Here is a 20,240-nt window from a genome sequence, read left to right on the forward strand (position 1 = left end):
CACTGTGTGGTTACAGCTATGATCATTCTTCTTAAACATATGTTGCAGATAAATTAATACACGATCCAGTTCTATTAAGGCATTGCATTCACATTATGTGGTCCTCTTTAGTTATTCATAAAATTCTCATGGGTGGTTTGCATGGAGGGAGGCAATATTCTTCAAGATCAGCAACTTACACATTCACAATATGCATGTAGGTGTCATCTTCGTTGTAATTTTGGGCAGGCTTCTCTGGGGGCAGACTTCCTACCATGAAGACAGCAACCTAAAGTGTGTATCAGGGGAAGGTAGAGGAGTAAAAGTGCTGCCAACTATAAATTCAGTATTGTTGTAGAGTGTTCATATTTCTGGAACTCTGTCCACATTAAGTAGATAACATATTAGTATAGTCAGTGATAGCTAGTTTAGTATAGTAGTTAGAATTCCAGGTTAAGAACAGGGTTCAAACCTCTGATCAGCCATGAGAACTGTGATCTTGAGCTAGTCACTGTCCTACATCACAGGATTGTTGTGAGGATAACACACAGCCGGGGAGAAGTATATATACTTGCCCTAAACTCACTGGATGAAGAGTGGGATAAAATTGTAATGGATAGTCTGGTTGTGTTTTCTTATAAGAAATAAAATCCAAATGGGTAACACATATTTTTCATAATTAATGAATTTCAGGTGATGAACATGCCACTTTTCATAGAATTGGTATACCAATATCTTGTCTGTCTGTGTTTACTTCCTTCCTCCCCCCTTTCACATTTGTATAGTTATGACAAGGGAAATTTCCTTCAGCACAGAAAAGTTTTCCATGCATTGTGCATAGGGGGAGGACAATTTTCTACAAAAAAATAGTTGCAGGAGAAAATCTTAATCAGTTTAAAGAAGAAAAATGGGGCTACAAGCTTCCCGGGTCTTCTAATTTTCTTGACTCTCTGATGTGGTAATTGGATGAACCATCTGTAATTTCCTAGGTTAAATAGTGGCAACTCAAAACCTATGACCTCATGAATATAATTGCATCTTCAGTTTAGGAGGACCAACTTCACATTTCAGAACAGGCATAATTTAATCATTTACCACTTACGTTTATAAAGAATTTCACAATGAAACCATAGCTATTTATCTTTTTTATTACAGGTATTTGGAAATCACAAGTAAAGTTTGTTTTTGCATTTAAAGATAGAGAGGCTAAGATATATCAACCCTACATTTCAACTCTCTTCTGTGTTCAACAACCTACTGTTGTTTCTCACATGGAGATACATGAACTATTGCATTGCTCTTGAATTTAGCACTGGCTTTACACCATCTCTGTATCTGGGCTGAAATTCTTTACAACTGTTTTGAAACAGGTGAGACAATAAAATCAGACTCCCTTATGAAGTTCTCCTGAATATACCCTATTGAAAAAAAATGAGAGCTATACTTTTGGCTGCTCAAACTGCTGGCAGGGCCGGTGCTACCACTAGGCGAACTAGGGCGCAGAGGGGCGCAGAACTGGCCTGAGTGGCACAGTTTTAAACCGATTAGTTTCTTGAAAAAAAATGCAACTGACAATTTATATATTTTTTATTTCAAAATAAGTACCACAACAGTGCTATGGAACATAATTAATTATAATGTCTTATTCAAAGTTTTGTGCTTTTATTTTTCTACAAGACATCTGTTTTTGAAAATTGGCTAGCAATGGGGGGGGGGGCACAAGTAGTTAGCCTTGCCTAGGGCGCAAAAATGACTGGCACCGGCCCTGCTCACTGGAATCTGTGCAAGAGAAATTCTCAGGGTACTGTACCCTAAATCCTCAAACAGCATATTAGTGGTTGATTCTTAGGGCTGATCTAAAGTGAAAGAAAGACTTTAAAGTGGTAAACAACAATTTTGTCTCAAAGTTATTAGAATCTAGAAGGTAGATTGCAATTTTGTCCATTTGGTCTAATCAGGATGGCTGCTGATTGACACCTGCTAATGTCTGTGCACAATCCTTTCCAACGTATGTGGTCGCTGCTGGTTAGAAGGGCTGAGTAACAGTTATCGTACCACCAGCCACCAGCATTGTCTAGTGCACAGTTTGTATTGGTCCTCCGGTCATTATCCTGGTCCTGGGTGGAAAACCTCATGTTGTCATGGACACCTGATTCTCCTACTGTGGTCAGTGCATCCCCTGCATCCCCTGAATAGTTCCCTAGCCTCAGTGTATAGCCAGTACCTTCACTATCTACCTTAAAGCTATGGTAGTCAGCATGCTTGATGTTCCCAACACTGTCAACTATGAGGAACCGCACAGAGAAGGCATTCTGTTGGGTTAAGAGGTGTATATATTCATTGCCAAGCCAGTGGTTTCCTGATAGGTGCCCAAAGCCCATTTTATAAGCATTCCATGTGCTTGTCCAAGGTGATTTTTGATTGACGTCATTTCTGTGCAGCACCGTCCAGCCTCCTCCATCATATTCCATGTCACAGTAGACCACCAGTAAGGGAGAGTGTTTGGGACGGATGACATACAGGCCACTTTCCTTCCTACCACGGCGAAAAGCAGCCCTGCAGTCTCTTGCCAGATATTCTGAAAAAGACAAATCCAACTCCATTAGTATCTAACAAATATGTTCATGACAATTCATAGATAATTCAGCAGAGCTGAGTCTGCAGATGTGTCACATTATTGCTTTGTCATTCATCTCCTTTCATCCCATTTCTTCCAAAACTGAAAATAACTTCTCACAGTACTTTAAGCAATCTTTGATTTATACCTTTCCTCTCAATTTCTTTTCTTTCAGTCTTTGCACAGGCACTGTTTTGATGCTCTGGTGTTATGCTACCTTCATGCAAAAACGCTTATGAAAATACTTTTTTCAAAGAGCAACAAACACTTTGCACTGGCCCCCATTATAGACAAGGTTGATTTCAAGGATGCTTAGTGTACAATCCTATGCATCACTGAACATGGTGGCACCTACTTCTGAGCAGACATCCATAGGTTTGCACTGTTAGTATATCAGCAGGAGCAGAGGTCACTTGCCATGGGATTTGGACAGGATAGACTGTGCCATAACGTTCTTCTTCTTTGTTAACCTTTCTTAGCGGAAGCCAATATATTAAATACCCAGAACAATCTGAGTCTAGCATACATTTTTCATGGTAACAGTCATGGTCATTCAAATAATCTTATTTTTAGGAGTATCTATACTCTGTTTTGCCAGTTTTAGGCCAACGGTAAAAACAGAAGGTTTTTCAAGACCCTTGTGGGCTGCTGTAGATGGTGGATGCCTGTTTTTCCCAACAGATTTTTATTTTTAAAATACAGTCTTTTTAAAAAAAAAGTAATAACCCATCTGTACTATGAGTACGAAATTATATATAAATTAATAAAGTTGTACATGTAGCCCCTTTTTACATATGAGCAACTTAAGGACCCCAGATGTTTTTAAAAATGCACATCCATATTCTGATGATCTTCATATATTTAGTTTAATGGGGGCATTTAATCATAACAAGGTGTATCATCATTAGCCATCCATGTTCTTCCTTACTACAAAACAATGTACAGCTTTCATAAGCATTTAGCTGTGGCTGTTCTTTTTATATCTTAGAATAAAGCAGCTCTATCATATTGCCTCTAAGTTCACTTAGTTTATTTTAATGCTTTTTCAGTACCTTCATAAATTTCAGGTTTCTGGGCATTTTTCAGGAGAGAGGCATCCATACTCCTCAGCATGTGATTGTTGCCAATTTTTGAGATGAGTTCCTGGTGTGTTAAAGGTGATGAGGCAACTCCTCCATTAAAGATGATAAGGGTGCACAAAAAAGGAGCAGTGTAAAGTAGCATCTTTGAAACCTAGGGGAGGGGGGAAAAACCTGAGCATGAGCAGTGAAGATTAACATTGCCCTCTTCCTAAGGAAGGTGCCATGAAAAAAAATCACTTTTTAGCATTCCAGCCTTGGAAGAGGCTTTCAGGATATTAATTTTTTTAAATCCTGCCTATCTTTTATCTCGAACTTCAGCACAGCATACATAAGATTGCCAAGTGGTCTCTTATCCAAGCATTTATCAGATCCAAACTTACTTAGTGTCAGCAAAGATGTCTCATCATAACTTAGGAGAAGACCTTTAAACCCAAGAGCTTTTATAATTTATGAAACTCACACTTTAGCCAACCACAGAAGAGAAATTTTGGCATTATAACACGTAGCCTAACAGTGTTTATCAATAATACAAAAAGAAATGAATGAGAAAGAACAAGATAAGCAGCTATTTTGGGACAACAACATGGGTAAAATAAGAATCAGATTAGCAGGGTTATGTGAGCCGCATGGTGGGATAAAATTTCCTTTTTTCCTTCCAAATTTCCCAAAACCGATAAAATAAAAATTGAAGCAATTAAAATGTCAGGACTGAATAACTGGTAATGGAGTATACTATGGCTGTGTACAGGGGAGTGATTCTCCCTTTAATGCCACTGTGGCTAAAGCCCGGATGCAGCACAAGTAGCCTGATAACTGGACAGCTGGAGAGCAGAGGAGGTTTGAGGCATCGGGACCTAGTTGGAGGAAATGTTTAATGGGGCCCCATTGTCTTTCTAATCCCCGCCCCCCGCAACTTCTTTCCTTTGTTCCTTAAAAATCACAAGTAGTAAAATCAACAAGATCCAACTGCAAGTGTGAGGATGTGTCACTGGCCACCAAGGTTAAGTTAATTCATGCCATCGTATTCCCTATTACTGTGTATGGGTGTGAAAGCTGGACAATGAAGAAAGCTGACTGGAAGAAAATAGACCCCTTTGAAATGTGGGGTTGGAGGAGAGTGTTACGGATACCCTGGACTGCCAAAAAAACAAATCAGGGAGTTATAGATCAAATCAAGCCTGAACTGACCCTAGAAGCTAAAATGACTAAACTGAGGCTATCGTATTGTGGACACATTATGAGAAGACAAGAGTCACTAGAAAAGACAGTCATGCTAGGAAAAGTTGAGGGCAGCAGGAAAAGAGGAAGACCCAACAAGAGATTGATTGACTCAATAAAGGAAGCCACAGCCCTCAGTTTGCAAGATCTGAGCAAGGCTGTCAAAGATAGGACATTTTGGAGGACTTTCATTCATAGGGTCGCCATGAGTCAGAAGTGACTTGACGGCACTTAACACACGCACACACATTACCATGTTTACCATGTTTGTTATATCTGTAGCTCAGGTAAACCAAGCTTTGGCAACTGCCTAACTCACCAATGTCCCTGATAACTTTATTCTCTCTGTTGACCGCAGATAGCTTGATGCAACCTGTATGCAACACTGTTAGTATGGATGCAATGAACATACTTAACATGTCAACATGGAAGTCTTGTTTAAACTGGTTCTTGTAGGTTATCCGGGCTGTGTGACCGTGGTCTTGGTATTTTCTTTCCTGACGTTTCGCCCACAGCTGTGGCAGGCATCTTCAGATGAGTAACACTGAAGGACAGTGTCTCTCTGTGTTACTCCTCTGAAGATGCCTGCCACAGCTGCGGGCAAAACGTCAGGAAAGAAAATACCAAGACCACGGTCGCACAGCCCGGATAACCTACAAGAACCAATGAACTCTGACCGTGAAAGCCTTCGACAATATCTTGTTTAAACTGTTTTCTATTTTCTCTCCTGGTCTAATTTTGGATGGTACAATTGTCAAAGGAGGGATTTACTTCTTTTAATTCTGTACAGTGCTCCACCTACATAAGACATAATTCTATTGATAAGCATTTGGCACTTGGTACGATGTTCTGATAGTGGGTTTTTGAATTTCAAAGAGATTTGTTTGATATTATTTGGAGCAGCATTTAACAGTTGTATATATTGCTGATTTTAAATTTTACTATTCAATTCTTTAAAAGTGGGTTTTTAATAAGCTCCCCTATGTGTAACAGCATACACCAGCTAGAAAATGAAGCAAATCTCTTAAGGAAAAAAATAAAAGTTAGAACTTACCTTGATAACTACTGTTTCTTGGAGTCAAGATTGCATGATTTCAAGAATGCTCCCTCAGATGCAGCAAATGACATTGATTTTGCTTATATGACATTATTTTATACTGGGATGGGCTAGCAAAGCAAATAATTATGATGTTTGCACAAAGCAGTATCGGAGGCTTGGCCACATATGAACAGCTTGTAGTCAGGCAGCCTGAGTAGGAAGGGATGCAGTCTGAAAAAGATCCTGGTATTCTAGGATGGGCCCTATAAACTCTGGGTACCATAAATGACGTCCGTTGGAAGAATTATGTTTGCCAAGCAGTTATATCTTTCAGTCCACATCATCAATATGAATTGGAACCATCCTTAAGGATGCATGGCTGTAGTTTAAATTAGCAACCTGGTGGTCTGGATACTGGACACCCCAGCTCTCCAGTTGGCATAGCTGGTCAGAGAGATGACCAAACATTTCAATGGACTCTTCTGACAGCTTCCATCTACTACATTATACACCAATAGAAATGTAGTTAGGGGCTTGCAACGATGCTTCTAAATGGTAATTGACTATGGTGTCACCCACTTACAAGGCCTGTGTGTGTTTGTACGTTCAGAGTGAGTCTAAGGTCAGAGATATTATTTCCAGGAAAATCAAACCCCCGCAATGGTATTCCTGTAAACTATCACTTGACAACCTACTTTCTGCATTGGTTTGAGGAAACATGGGTCTTAACCGACTGCAGAATAAGGGTGGTGAGCGATAAAACAAGATTTCCAAGCCGAAGTCCTTTAGATGCGGCAAGCCGTGGTATCTGCTGCAGACATTTCTACACCACATGCTTATTTTAATAGCTATTTATTACTACTCACCCATTCTTGGGAAACTGTAGTTTGGCACAGGGCAGGGATTCTTAGTGGAACCTAAGGCAGTTAACATGTATATAAACCAGTGTTTTTAGTGAATATATTTGTCTTTAATGTAATTTAATGGGATATATCCTACCAACTGATGATCAGTATGATTGGCTTTCAGTAGCCCAGTAGAAGAAGAAGAAGGGAGTCTGCAGTTAGTTCTCCCAACCCACCTCTCAATAGTGTACTCTGTAGTCAAAAGTGATCATACTGGACACGTAGTGGATAAATGTGAGGACTTAATACAGCAGTGTACTCCCTTTGTCCCTGCAAGACAGAAGCAGCTGTATCCACACAACATTGATATTTCACTAAGATTGCACTACAGCAGTGATTTACAACCAGATTTTCCTGTGAGGACCAGCCAATGCATAGCTATAGTGCAATGAAAGCACAGTATCCAATGATGTATGCATACAGAGGCAACCTGGCCTAATTTTGGACTGGGGAGAAGGTTAGCCTGGCAGAGAATGGGCCTTCTACCTAGGCTCCTGTTCTTAGAATCATAGAATCATAGAGTTGGAAGGGACCACCAGGGTCATGTAGTCCAACCCCCTGCCAAATGCAGGAAACTCACAACTAACTCCCTCACACACACACAGTGCCCAGAAGATGGCCAAGATGCCCCCCTCCCATGAACTGCCCAAGTTCATAGAATCAGCATTGCTGACAGATGGCCATCTAGCCTCTGCTTAAAAACCTCCAGGGAAGGTGAGTTTACCACCTCCCAAGGAAGCCTGTTCCACTGAGGAACCCCTCTAACTGTTAGAAAACTCTTCCTAATGTCTAGACGGAAACTCTTCTGATTTAATTTTAACCCATTGGTTCTGATCCGACCTTCTGGGGTAACCGAAAACAACTCAGCACCCTCCTCTATATGACAGCCCTTCAAGTACTTGAAGATGGTTATCATATCCCCTCTCAGTCTTCTCCTTTTCAGGCTAAACATACCCATCTCCTTCAACTTTTCCTCATAAGACTTGGTCTCCAAACCCCTCACCATCTTTGCTACCCTTTTCTGGACACATTCCAGCTTATCTACCTCTTTCTTAAATTGTAGTGCCCAGAACTGAACACAATACTGTAGGTGAGGTCTAACCAGAGCAGAGTAAAGCGATACCATCACTTCACGTGATCTGGACACTATACTTCTGTTAATCCAGCCCAAGATCGCATTTGCCTTTTTAGCTACCGCATCACACTGCTGACTCATGTTCAGTGTTTGGTCTACTAAGACCCCAAGATCCTTTTCGCACACACTACTGTTCAGAAAAGTCTCCTGCATCCTATAATTATGCATTTAATTTTTCCTACCTACATGCAGAACTTTACATTTATCTGTTGAAATGCATTTTATTGGTTTTAGCCCAATTTTCCAGCCTGTTAAGAGCATCCTGTATCTTGGCTCTGTCTTCTACTGTATTTGCTACCCCTCCCAATTTAGTATTATCTGCAAATTTAATAAGCATTCCCTCTATTCCTTCATCCAAATCATTTATAAAGATATTAAACAACACAGGGCCCAGGACAGATCCCTGAGGCACTCCACTAGTCACTCTTCTCCAAGTGGATGAGGAACCAATAACAAGCACTCTTTGGGTGGGATCTGTCAACCAATTACAGATCCACCTAACAGAGGGGGAAAGAATCTGGGAAGTGGGAGAAACTGGAGTAAACAGAGCGGTGAGTAAGCCGAATGTAGCAAGCATTTCCGCGTTTGCTGGCCGGGCAGGAAAATTAATCTCCGGTGTGCAACCTTTCTTAGCTTTACTATGGTTAGGGTTTCCAGCTCCGGGTTGGGAAATACCCGGAGGTTGTGGGGGTTTGGGGAGGAGAGGGACTAGAGCTGCCAACCTCCAGGTGGTGGCTGGAGATCTCCCGTGATTACATTTGATCTCCAGTTCCCCTGGAGAGATCAGTTCCCCTGGAGAAAAGGGCTGCTTTGGCAATCGGACTCTATGGCATTGAAGTCCCTCCCTTCTCCAAACCCCGCCTTCCTCAGGCTCCACCCCCAAAATCTCCAGGTATTTCCCAACCTGGAGGTGGCAACCCTAGGAGGGACTTCAATGAGTCCAGCGTGGTGTAGTGGTTAAGAGCGGTGGTTTGGGGCGGTGGACTCTGATCCGGAGAACCGGGTTTGATGCCCGGCTCCTCCACATGAGTGGCGGACACTGATCGTGAACAGGGTTGGTTTCCCCACTCCTACACACAAAGCCAGCTGGGTGACCTTGGGCTCGTCACAGCTCTCTTAGAGCTCTCTCAGCCCCACCTACCTCACAGGGTATCTGATGCGGGGAGAGGAAGGGAAGGTGATTGTAAGCTGGTTTGAGTCTTCCTTAAGTGGTGGAGAAAGTCGGCATATAAAAACCAATTCTTCTTCTTCTTCTTTGCCATAGAGTCCAATTGCCAAAGCGGCCATTTATCCTCACAACAGTCCTGTGAGGTAGGCCAAGCTGAGGGAAAGTGAACAGCCCAAAGTCACCCAGCAGGCATTCAATGCAGAGTGGGGATTTGAACCTGGGCCTCTGATCACCTAGGCCACACTGCATTCGGCCGGCCATTCTTGTTCCATGTAAATAATGTTATTTGAAGAGTCTAATAAGTATGCTAAAAGTGATTCGCCTCCCTGTTTCAGAACTATGACTCCCAGAGTTTCTTGGGGTGGAAAGGGCTAGTGTATTAAAAACCGATTTAATTTTGGGGTGCAGATACGCGCCCGAGGCAGGCTGCTTTTCCCTACTGGGCGGTTTGATTGCTTCCCCTTCCTGTCGGCAGAACTTCATTCGGGGCAAGGAGTTGGCCCCATTCCTCTGTGATGCAAGCCCCGGGTTCGAGACGCGCAACACCTGGCTTCCAGCTGGGAAAGCTCTGAAACAAGCACGCTGTCCAACTGGTTGCGCCATAAATCCGGGCAGGTGACTCATCGCTTCCTGTCACCGCCGCATCTCCGTGTGACTCTGTGTGCTGGTGCAATTAGCTGGGCGAATCGTAGCCAGCATTTGCCTCTGCTGGCATTTCTCAGTCCTCTGGAAAAGACCTCTGCCCACCCGCAGGGAGGGAGAGAAACCTTGTGGAAACAGGCTCTGGGGTCACCACCTCTTGGTATATTTACTTACTTTTGGATTTATAGTCTGCTCTTTCCCTGTCTCCTTGCAGGAAAAGCGTCCGGTGGTTAGATTACCGGTAGTATTGGGGAGGTCCAGGTTCGAATCCTCACTGTGCTGTTAGAGTTGCCAGGTCCCTCTTCGCCACCGGCTTGGGGGGGGGGGTTACCGCACTTGTATTCCCAGCGATGTATTAAGAGTTTGAAAATGTTATAAAAAATACTGTTCACACTTTGTTTGGCCCCTTTAGCTGTGAAGATGTCTTCCAACCATTTATAAGCCATGGTATCCAAAAACCCTTTTAAAGCGATGTTTTTTACAACATTTTCAAACTCTTAATACATCGCTGGGAATACAAAGTGCGGTAACCCCCAGGGTTGCCAACCTCCAGGCGAAGAGGGACCTGGCAACCCTACCACCACTGGGAGGTTTTGGGGACGGAGCCTGAGGAGGGCGGGGTTTAGAGAGGGGAGGGACTTCAATGCCATAGGGTCCAATTGCCAAAGCAGCCATTTTCTCCAGGTGAACTCAACGCTGTCAGCTGGAGATCAGTTGTAATCGCAGGAGATCTCCAGCTAGTACCTGGAGGTTGGTAACCCTGTCTGCAGTGGAAGCTTGGTTGGGTGACCTTGGGCTGGCCATCTTAACCAACCTCACAGGGTGGTTGTTGCGAGGGTACAATGGGTAGGTTTGCGCGCTCCCGGTTGGGAAACCCCTGGAGATTTGGGGGGCGGAGCCTGAGCAGGGTGGGGTTTGGGGATGGGAGGGACTTCGATGCCATAGAGTCCAGTGGCCGAAGCAGCCATTTTCTCCAGGGGAACTGAACGCTGTCTCTTGGAGATCAGTTGTAAGAGTGGGAGATCTCCAGCCACCACCTGGAGGTTGGCAATCCTAACCTATATGGACTTTTCCCTCCCCCCACCCCCCATAGCCAGCATTTCCCACCCTGCCCTGGCCCCCAGCAGGGTTTTACCCAGCTGCAGTTCATTTCCTCATGTTGTTCCCTATTTTAACCTGCAATTTGGCAAGTTTCATTACAAGCTTTGGAGACCTTGATAGAAATTCCTTCGGTCCTTTTTGAAATTGATATGATTATTACAAATCTTTCTGGTAAGATATTTTATATAATTATATATTTATATTCTTGATGGTATAGTTGTTTTAATATAAAGAATTATTGTGAAATAAGTGCTTAATTTTTAATAATATTATTACATTGTTATCCATTGGAAAAAGTTTTTTGTACTAGCAGGATATTTCTTATATATTATGATATGCAGATATGCTTAGCTGATGAAGCCACGTGCGAAACGTGTGTAGGATCTAGACGACACGTCCGGACACCTCCTCTTGGCACCTCCTTGTTGTGGTCCTCTTTTTGACATCTCGTGTCCAGCTACTTTGAAGCACAGGAAAGTCTCCCATGGACAGTGACATTGTTCCTAAATGACTCATTGAACAAATTTTCTGTCATATTGCATATTTTGCTGGACTGTTTTGCATACTGTATAGATATTGTTGTTTGTGTTTCCTTTGTATATAGTTTCACTTTTTTGCACTTCTGCACTTAGATAAACTTATTTCTGGTTAAAATTATTTTGTAGTGCTGTTTGGATCTTTTCCACCACCTGGAGGTTGGCAATCCTAACCTATATGGACTTTTTCCTCCCCCCACCCCCCATAGCCAGCATTTCCCACCCTGCCCTGGCCCCCAGCAGGGTTTTACCCTGGGCAAATCGTCGGCTTAATAATCACGTCGGCACAACGCTTGCATTTCTTTTTGCATTTCAGTAACTGACAATCGACGTTCCCGTTTCCAGCAGGTCCGGATTTCGGCCTGTTAGAATGAATCGGGCGCCAGATGCTCGTCTCGAAATGCAAATGTTCCTAATTATACTTCCCCAACTGCAGAGTCATTTAAACTCCTTCTCGGACAAACAGCGGTGCGGAAGGGACCCTGGAAAAGAAACCGCAGGAGCTCGGTGGAAACTGCTGGATCCTTTCTTTGTGTCGAGCGTCGCCGAGGTTTGGATCTGCACGGTCCCGAGTTCCTCAGCAGGGCCCAGGGACAGAGCAGGAGGCTGACGCCGTGGGTGCAGAATCTGCAGACATCTGGCAGAATTTGGGGCTGAACTTCCCAAGGCCCCAGTAACCAGTAACTTGTCAGAGAGAGAGACAGGGTGGTTGAAGTGTGGGGCTAGGTTCGGGGAGACCCCGGCCCGAATGCCCATCTGCCATAGAAGCCACGGATTTGAGTTCTGCATCGGGTTGCCAGGTCCCTCTTTGCCGCTGGTGAGAGGTTTTCAGGGCAGAGCCTGAAGAGGGCTGGGTTTGGGGAGGGGAGGGACTTCAATGCCATAGAGTCCAATTGCCAAAGCGGCCATTTTCTCCAGGGGAATTGATCTCTGTCAGTTGGAGATCAGTTGTAATAGCAGGAGATCTCTAGCTGTTCTGCAAGGTAGAAAGGAGGCTAATAAATGCTTTTCCTCTTCTCTCCCAACGCAGTCTCCTGAATGGCATCGGCCACCGATGTGAAACTCAGCTGTATAATGCCATAGAATCCACCTTCCAAATCAGCCTTTTTCTCTAGGGGGAACTGATCTCGGTCTCCTGGAGATCCACTGTAATATTGGGAGATCTCCAGCCATCACCTATATGGAGACCTATATAGAAATCCTCTCGGTCCCTCTTTGAAATTGATATGATTGTTATAAACTTTTCTGATATGTGTAGCTGATGAAGCCATGTGCGAAACGTGTGCATGATCTAGACAACACGTCCGGGCACCTCTTCTGGCACCTCCTCGCTGTGGTCCTCATTTTTGACATTTTGTGTCCAGCTTTCCAAAACTTAGAAACGAAACCACTTCCGCGGTCACAGATTATCTTACGCGGAAACGAATGTAAACGAAAGATATGCGTCACGAAGAGGCGGGCCAGTTTCTGAGCAGAGGGGATCCCTGCGCACGGAATCAAATGTATTTGTTTAGAAAACAAATCAGTAACAACCCACAACACAGTTTTACCCCCACTGAGAGGGAGATCAGTCATAAAGTCCATAGCAATCACTTCCCAAGGTTTGCTGGGCGTTTCAAGAGGTTGTAGCAGTCCCGGGGGTTTGCCCTGCGATCGTTTCGCAGCGGCACAAACGGGACAGCTGCGGATGAAGGAGTCAATGTCGGAACGCATTCCCCCCCACCAGAACTGTCTGCGCAATAAGTGAAGGGTTTTCAGAAACCCAAAGTGCCCCGCTGTTTTGGCTCCATGAGCTAAATGTAAAACGTCCTTTCGGAGAGCTTTGGGTACATACAATTTCGAGTCCTTGTACCAGGACCCTCCTTGTTCCAAAACACCAGGAGGTAGGGTATGAGCGGTGCGTTCTAAAAGGCACTGGTCCCGAAGGACAGTTAAAAAGGACTCGGAGATGGGGATTTTGGAGGGGGCCCCCCCGTCGGCCATGGAGATCTTAGAAACAGTTATGGGGCTAGTGCTTACGTGCGGCGGCGCGCAGACTGCAGGCGGCTGGGCGGTCGGAGGGGTAGGAAGGGCGGGAACTCCGGTTTGTTGCTGTGGCGGCTGGGCAGTCGGTTGGGCTGGCGGAGCTTGTACGTTGGGTAAGGTGTGCTGATGCTGGGATCGAGTTTGCACAGCCAGCATAGGTAGAGCCCCACGTTGCATAGGGGTGAACAGAGAGTTGGTGGGTCTTTCGAGTTTTACCGGATATTGTGGTAAACGGGAGAGGGCATCCGCGAGAACGTTTTGCTTCCCAGGGACGTGCTTCAGGGTGAAACGGAACTGCGCAAAGAACTCCGCCCACCGTTGTTGTTTCGCCGATAGCTTATGGGACCCCGTGAGGGCAGCTAGATTTTTGTGATCGGTCCAAACCTCAAAGGGGACTTTAGACCCTTCCAAGAATTGTCGCCATAGAGTCAGTGCATGATGAACTGCTGAGGCCTCTTTCTCCCAGATGGGCCAGTTTAATTGAGCGTGCGCAAATTTTTTTGAAAAGTAAGCGCAAGGGTGAAGAAGACCATCCGGTCCTTGCTGGAGGAGAGCCCCTCCCATGGCTACATCGGAAGCATCGACTTGCACAATGAACATTTGATTTGGGTCTGGGTGCTGTAGCACCGGCTCCGAAGTGAAGAGGCGTTTGAGGGCCAGAAAGGCGGCTTGGCATTGCTCAGTCCATAGGATTCTTGCGGAGGGCAAGGCAGCCGAGCTTACTTTTCCCTTAGTTTTCAGTAGGTCCGTAATGGGTAGAGCCACCTGGGCGAAGTTAGGGATGAATCCTCGATAGAAGTTTGCAAATCCCAGAAATTGCTGTACTTGCTTCCGGTTGGTGGGGGGAGTCCAATCGAGGACGGCTTGGACTTTGGCGGGGTCCATGCGAAGACCTTGGTGGGAGATGATGTATCCCAAAAATGTGAGTTTGCTTTGGTGAAATTCGCACTTAGCTAGTTTTGCGAAAAGTTGATGGTTACGCAGGCGTTGCAGAACTTCCCTGACCAGAGCCACATGCTCGTCCATAGTTTTCGAATAAATGAGAATGTCATCTAAGTAGACCACCACCCCACGATATAGAAGGTCATGTAGGATTTCATTGATGAGTTGCATGAAGACCCCCGGGGCCCCTTTTAATCCGAACGGCATCACAAGGAATTCATACATTCCGAAACAGCTAGAGAAGGCAGTGAGGTGCTCATCCCCTTCGCGGATACGGACTCGGTAGTAAGCTTCCACCAAGTCTAATTTAGAGAACACACGGCCTTCCTGTAATTGTCCCAAAATATCGGATATTAATGGGATAGGATAGGCGTTGGTCTGGGTAACCGCATTGAGCTTTCTGAAGTCAATGCACAGGCGAAGGTCGCCCTCTTTTTTCCGGACGAAAAACGCGGGGGCCGAGTTTGGGGCATTCGAAGGGCGAATGAACCCTCTGGCGAGGTTTTTGTCCAAAAAGTCCCGGAGGACAGTGCGCTCGGAAGCGCTCATAGGGTAAATCTTACTCTTGGTTAATGTGCAGTCCTTTACCACTTCAATCGCACAGTCTGAGGCCCGGTGGGGGGGTAAGGCATCACATTCCCTAAGGTCGAAGACATCTTCAAAGTCCCGGTATACAGCGGGTAGAGCCGGTGGTGCTGGGGCAGTAGAGGTTAATGCTGGAACGGGCGGATATAGCAGAGCAAAGTTTTGCCGATGCTGGTCGCAGGTGGGACTAGCGAAGGAGATAGTGTTTGTTTCCCAATCAATACTGGGACTAAGTCCTTTAATCCAGTTAATTCCCAAGACCACTTCAAATCGGATAGGGGCTATAGTGAAGTCTATTTGTTCCCAGTGGGAACCAATTCCCATTGCCACCCCTATGGTGCGGTGATCAACTGGACCCCCCTGGAAATGGCTTCCGTCCATTTGGGCAAATTGGACGGGGGCGGGTAAAGCCTCAGAGTCGGCTCTGAGTGCAGCAAAAGTGGTTTCGCTTATGAGAGTGCGACAGCAACCGGAGTCAATTAGTGCTTTGACGGGGATTTGTGGGCCACCGTTAAGTTGTTGTAAAACTGCATCCACGTAGACGGTGGAGTCCACTTCTTTGATTTTGGTAGGAGCATTCGGTTTGATAGGAAGATCCTGAGAGGTCTGTGGAGACGCTCCATTCACCACAGACCGGAGCCGTTTTTTGACAAGTCGAGGGGAGATTCCAGGTTTAAGGCTGGAGAAATCCAAGGATTTTCCTCATCCGAAGAGGGAAAGTCGTCCCCCAATGGGGCACTTGTAATCCGAGACCCGGCGGGGTCGTTGGTAGTAGGCAGGGAGGCTGGGTCCCCGGCATGGAGTGCAGAGGGTGTGGGTCTTCCCGGAGCTGCGCTGCGGGTGGCCGCGGTGCCTCTGCGTGGTGGACGACCTCGGGCGCGGGTTGTCGTGCTGGGACGAAATAATTCCTGGCGGCGTGGGCAAACGGCTGCAAAGTGGCCCATTTCTCCGCAAGTAAGACAGGCACCCCTCTGAAATCGGGCTTCACGTTCCTGGGGCGGACGTGGGGGATTTCGTGGGACGAGCAGTGGTGCCTTGGGTTGAGGCTTTTGGGTGCCTTTTTCCTTGTGCTTTTGACGGACGAGAGAAATAAAGCGTCGGCGGCTTTCCACTTCCTCGGCTAATAGGATCCAGTCTTCGAGGGTATCGGGATCGCCTCGCATGTAAGACCAGTTCAGAATGTCAGGATGCAAGGCTTCCCTGAAATGATGGATCAGGGTGGTCTCGGGCCAACCTACAATTTTACTTGCCAGTCGTTGAAATTCATCGGCAAATTCTCGAACTGTAGCAGAGCCTTGTTTTAATTGTAAGAGTTCCGTTTTGGCTCTTTCCCCCAGGAAGGGGTCCTCAAACCTCCTTCTCAGGGCAGTCATGAAGTTGTTGAGGGAACGAATAGCACGAGAGCGGGTGTCAAACTGGAGGACCATCCAGTCAGCCGCTTTACCTGTCAGAAGGGAAGCTACGTAACGCACCCGGCTGTCTTCCGTGGGGAAAAGTTGTCCTTGTTCTCGCATATAACTGTCCACTTGATGCAAGAAACAAGGCAAAGTCTCGAGAGATCCGTCATACGTAGTCCTCAATTTGAGTTGCTTCCAAGGGCCGGGCGCAGGTTGACCCGGTTGCACGGGTGGTCCGGGCAGAGGAGCAACAGGAGCTCCAGGAGGCAAGGGTGGAGCAGGCACATTAGCGGGTGGTTGCACGGGTGGACCGGGCGGAGGAGCAACGGGAGCTCCAGGAGGCAAGGGTGGGGCAGGCACATTAGCGGGTGGCTGTACGGGTACCCCCTGACCCGGTATCGGAATGGGCTGTCTCTGAGCTATCAGGGTTTGTTGTAATTGCCTGTTCTCTTGAAGCATAAGTTCCATTACTTCCTGGAGTTGATCAACACGGTCGGAGAGCTCCCGATTCTGGGCTCGTAAGAGATGAACCTCCTCACTTGGGCCACCAGTAAGATGAGGCTTACTGGTCCGGAAGCTTGTGGCCCATTGAGAGCTATCCCCATATAAATCCTCGTCTTCAGACTCTCCTGAGTCTCGACGTCGGTCAGCCAAACGGCGTGCGCGTTGGGTCGCGCGCGACGGGACAAACGCCGGGGAATAAGACAGACCCGATAGCCCTAGTACATTGTCCTTGGGGCGCGTGTCCACGTTCGCCAGATTCCTAATCCTTGCTGCAGCCGCCCTGGCTGCTTCCGCAGCCTCTCTCTCTCTTGCGACCTTAGCCGCTTCGGCGGCTTGCTGATCCGCAAGAACTTTGGCGTTCTCAAGTCTTAGGGCAGTCTCTGCCGTAATGCGCGGCAAAAGTTCTGTCTCCAGGAGTGCGAGTAGGGGGTCGGGTTCCCCGCCCAGCAGAGGTTGTACTCGAACCGCCAGTGCGGGTGCCTCGGCTCCAAAAGTCGAGGTCAAAACTTGAGCCAAGGTGGCTACCGGGGTGTCCTTTGTACATTCCACAAGGAGAAGAGCGGTGCTAATAGCGACTCGCTTGGCCTCAGCCTGACAGCTGGCTGCATCCGGGATCAGGGAAAAACCCTCCGGCGGGGCTCCCGCCATGGCAGAAAGAGTTTCTCGAGAAATAAGATTATCCAAAAGTCCAGTTAATATTTGTAAATCCTCAGTCGCCAATCGGGCATCGTCCAGTAATTGATCCAAGTCCTGAAGATCTAGACGAGCATCAGTATCCTCCGACGTTAACATCCAGAGACGTCCTTTAAGAGATTGCCACTGTTCCTGTACCAGTCCCCTCAAGCGGCAAACCTCTCGGGTCGTCCGGAAAAGTTCAGCGATTAAGTCTTGTAACAGAGTAGGATCCTCAGAGAAGGGCTCCAGGGTGTAGATCACCTGGAGAGCTGCACAGCTCCCATCCAAGTGGCAGGCGAACCCCCCTGGGCTCCAGCCTGGCTAGTAGAATGGTGAAGAGAAGATATAGCTGTCATAATGTCAGCCCTTGGCCCACAGAACCAGAAATCACCACAAAGTCATATAGAGTCCAAACAGATGGCTTTTACTGGTCAAATAGGCATACAGTGCAAACGAATAAAATGACAGCTATGAGAGACTCACTAGCTGGGAGATATTATAAGGCAGGAAAGGCGGGAGATTACACGCACAGGCTGAATACAGTTTCCCAGGAGCTGAGTTCCCAGGCCTAGGTATGCGACCTTGGGGGGCAGACAATACAGTGCAGAGACAGAGGCAATAACGAAACCGAGATAGCAGCCTGACATAAGGTCCCATATCAGTCGCGATAACTGTATTGTATTCCACGGTGTTGTGGGATTTCGCCAGGGAACTGGAACCAGCAAATTACTACCCGGCCACAGGAATCCTCTGCGCCGCGTTGAAGGATGCACTTGCTTCCGTGGTGTCAGCTCTAGCCCTGCGGCAAACCCATCAACAGACTCCAGCGGACAGCAAGTCCACGAAAGCAGTTTTATTGATTAAGCACGACAGGTTACAGAAGTCATATTCAAGATGTGACTAGTGAGGGACTAAGGGAAAGCATTTGGCATATATACAAAGCAATGAGAGATAACCAGTACCCCTGGCAACCCCCCTCCCAGTGGCAGGAAGGAGCCCTTGGCATTTCTCTGTCTCCGCTTCAGGAGACAGAGCCAGGAGGGTTGCCAAGCTCCAGGGGGTGGCTGGAGATCTCCTGCTCTTCCAACGGAGCTCCAGGGGACAGATCACCTGGGGAAAAGGGCTGCTCTGGACTGCGGGCTCTATGGCATTATGCCCCATTGAAGCCCCTTCCCCAACACTGCCCTCCTCAGGCTCCACCCCTAAAATCTCCAGGTATTGCCCAAAATGGCGGCCGCAGAGTCCTTGTTCGAATCCAAGCTTGAATCCCTGCTCTGCCATGGAAGCTCGCTGGGTGACTTGGGGCCCGACTCTCACACACACACACTCGACCTGGTCAACCTCACAGGGTTGTCGTGAGGTTAAAATGGAGGAGATGAGAACAAAGAGGAGACAGGTGGGGTACAAATGAAGCGTATCTTATATAAATCTATTGCAACTGCAACGGGTCCGGTTTGAAGCGCCTTTAAGCACTTTGGGGCGCAACTCATCTTTGTCTTCCTCCTGAGCCCCTGGGCAGGGGAGGCGGAGCTTTGGGGGCGGGGGACTGGAGCAGAGGTCTTCCCCCTGGGGAGTGGCGTGGGGGCAGGAGATGCCAGGCAGTCCCTGAGAAAAGTCGCTGGAGGCGTGGAGCCCAGCCCTTTGTTCCGTTACTTTATTTATGGTCCAGCGGGCATCCAAGGCAGCTTACAGCATTCTCCTCTCCTCCATGTCATCCTCAGAGCAACCTTGTGAGGTAGGACAGGCTGAGATTGTGTGAGCGGCCCAAGGTCACCCGGCAACTTTTTGTGGCAGGGTGGGGATCCGAACCTGGGTCTCCCCGATCCTGCACTGACACTCCAATCGCTACACCACCCTGGCTGTCAGGTCTGGTTCCTCTCCTGCTCCCAGAAGACCTGTATGGTGCAGCGGTTCAGAGTATTGCACTTGTATCTGGAAGTCCCGGGTTCAAATTCCCATTCCTGCCATGGAAAGGTTTTGGAGGGTCCTGAGGAAGGCATGGGAGGGTTTGCTGTTAAAAGAGAAAAATAAAAAAAAGTTTATTCAAAAAGACCCACGCGACGGAGGTGAAAAGGAACCACCAGCCAGGAGTTGTGGGCTGTGAAGATTTAGCCGGGACAGGGGCGTGGGGGGCATGGGAGGAGGTGGCCAGGCAGGTCCAGGGGCGGGGGGACTGATGGAGGAAGGGGTCCCTTGGCCCTCCTTCCAGAGAACCTGCTGGAGGCAGCAGTTGGAGGGAGGGTTCTAGGTGCCCAGGTGTTGATACCGGTTGCCATGGTTCCCTGCCGGGGCTCCGAGACCCTCCAACTGCCCAGGAGCAGGAAGGAGGAAGACGCTGGTGGCTTCGTCTCCTGCGGTTGGGGTATCACCCCCCATCTTCAAGGTGAGGGCAGAGGCCTGGGGCCCCTTTCGTATGCTTTGTGTTTGCTTTCTCTCCCCAGGGGACAACATTTGTGTCCTGGGGACATTCCTCTTTGTGGGGCTCACGGTCTGGCCACGGGGCCCCCAACCTCCCCTCCTTGAGAGCCAGCGTGGTGTAGTGGTTAAAAGCAGTGGTCTGGAGCAGTGGTCTCTGATCTGGAGAATAAGGTTTGATTCCCCACTCCTCCACCTGAAGCCAGCTGGGTGACCTTGGGCTATTCACAGCTCTCTTAGAGCTCTCTCAGCCCCACCCACCTCCCAGGGAGGGG

General features: G+C 47.4%; 1 protein-coding gene across 1 annotated transcript; it reads right to left on the reverse strand.

The window, feature by feature from the left end:
* Nucleotides 1-1,889: 1,889 nt before the first annotated feature.
* On the reverse strand, nucleotides 1,890-5,161 carry LOC130487647 (fibrinogen-like protein 1-like protein). The gene is made up of 3 exons (XM_056861148.1): nucleotides 5,150-5,161; nucleotides 3,649-3,829; nucleotides 1,890-2,557 (listed from the first exon to the last, which is right to left on the reverse strand). Exons 1-3 carry the CDS (start codon nucleotides 5,159-5,161, stop codon nucleotides 1,890-1,892), a joined length of 861 nt encoding a protein of 286 aa, XP_056717126.1.
* Nucleotides 5,162-20,240: the final 15,079 nt, after the last annotated feature.

Source organism: Euleptes europaea, chromosome 15 (assembly GCF_029931775.1).
Source record: "Euleptes europaea isolate rEulEur1 chromosome 15, rEulEur1.hap1, whole genome shotgun sequence".
Lineage (NCBI taxonomy): Eukaryota > Metazoa > Chordata > Lepidosauria > Squamata > Sphaerodactylidae > Euleptes > Euleptes europaea.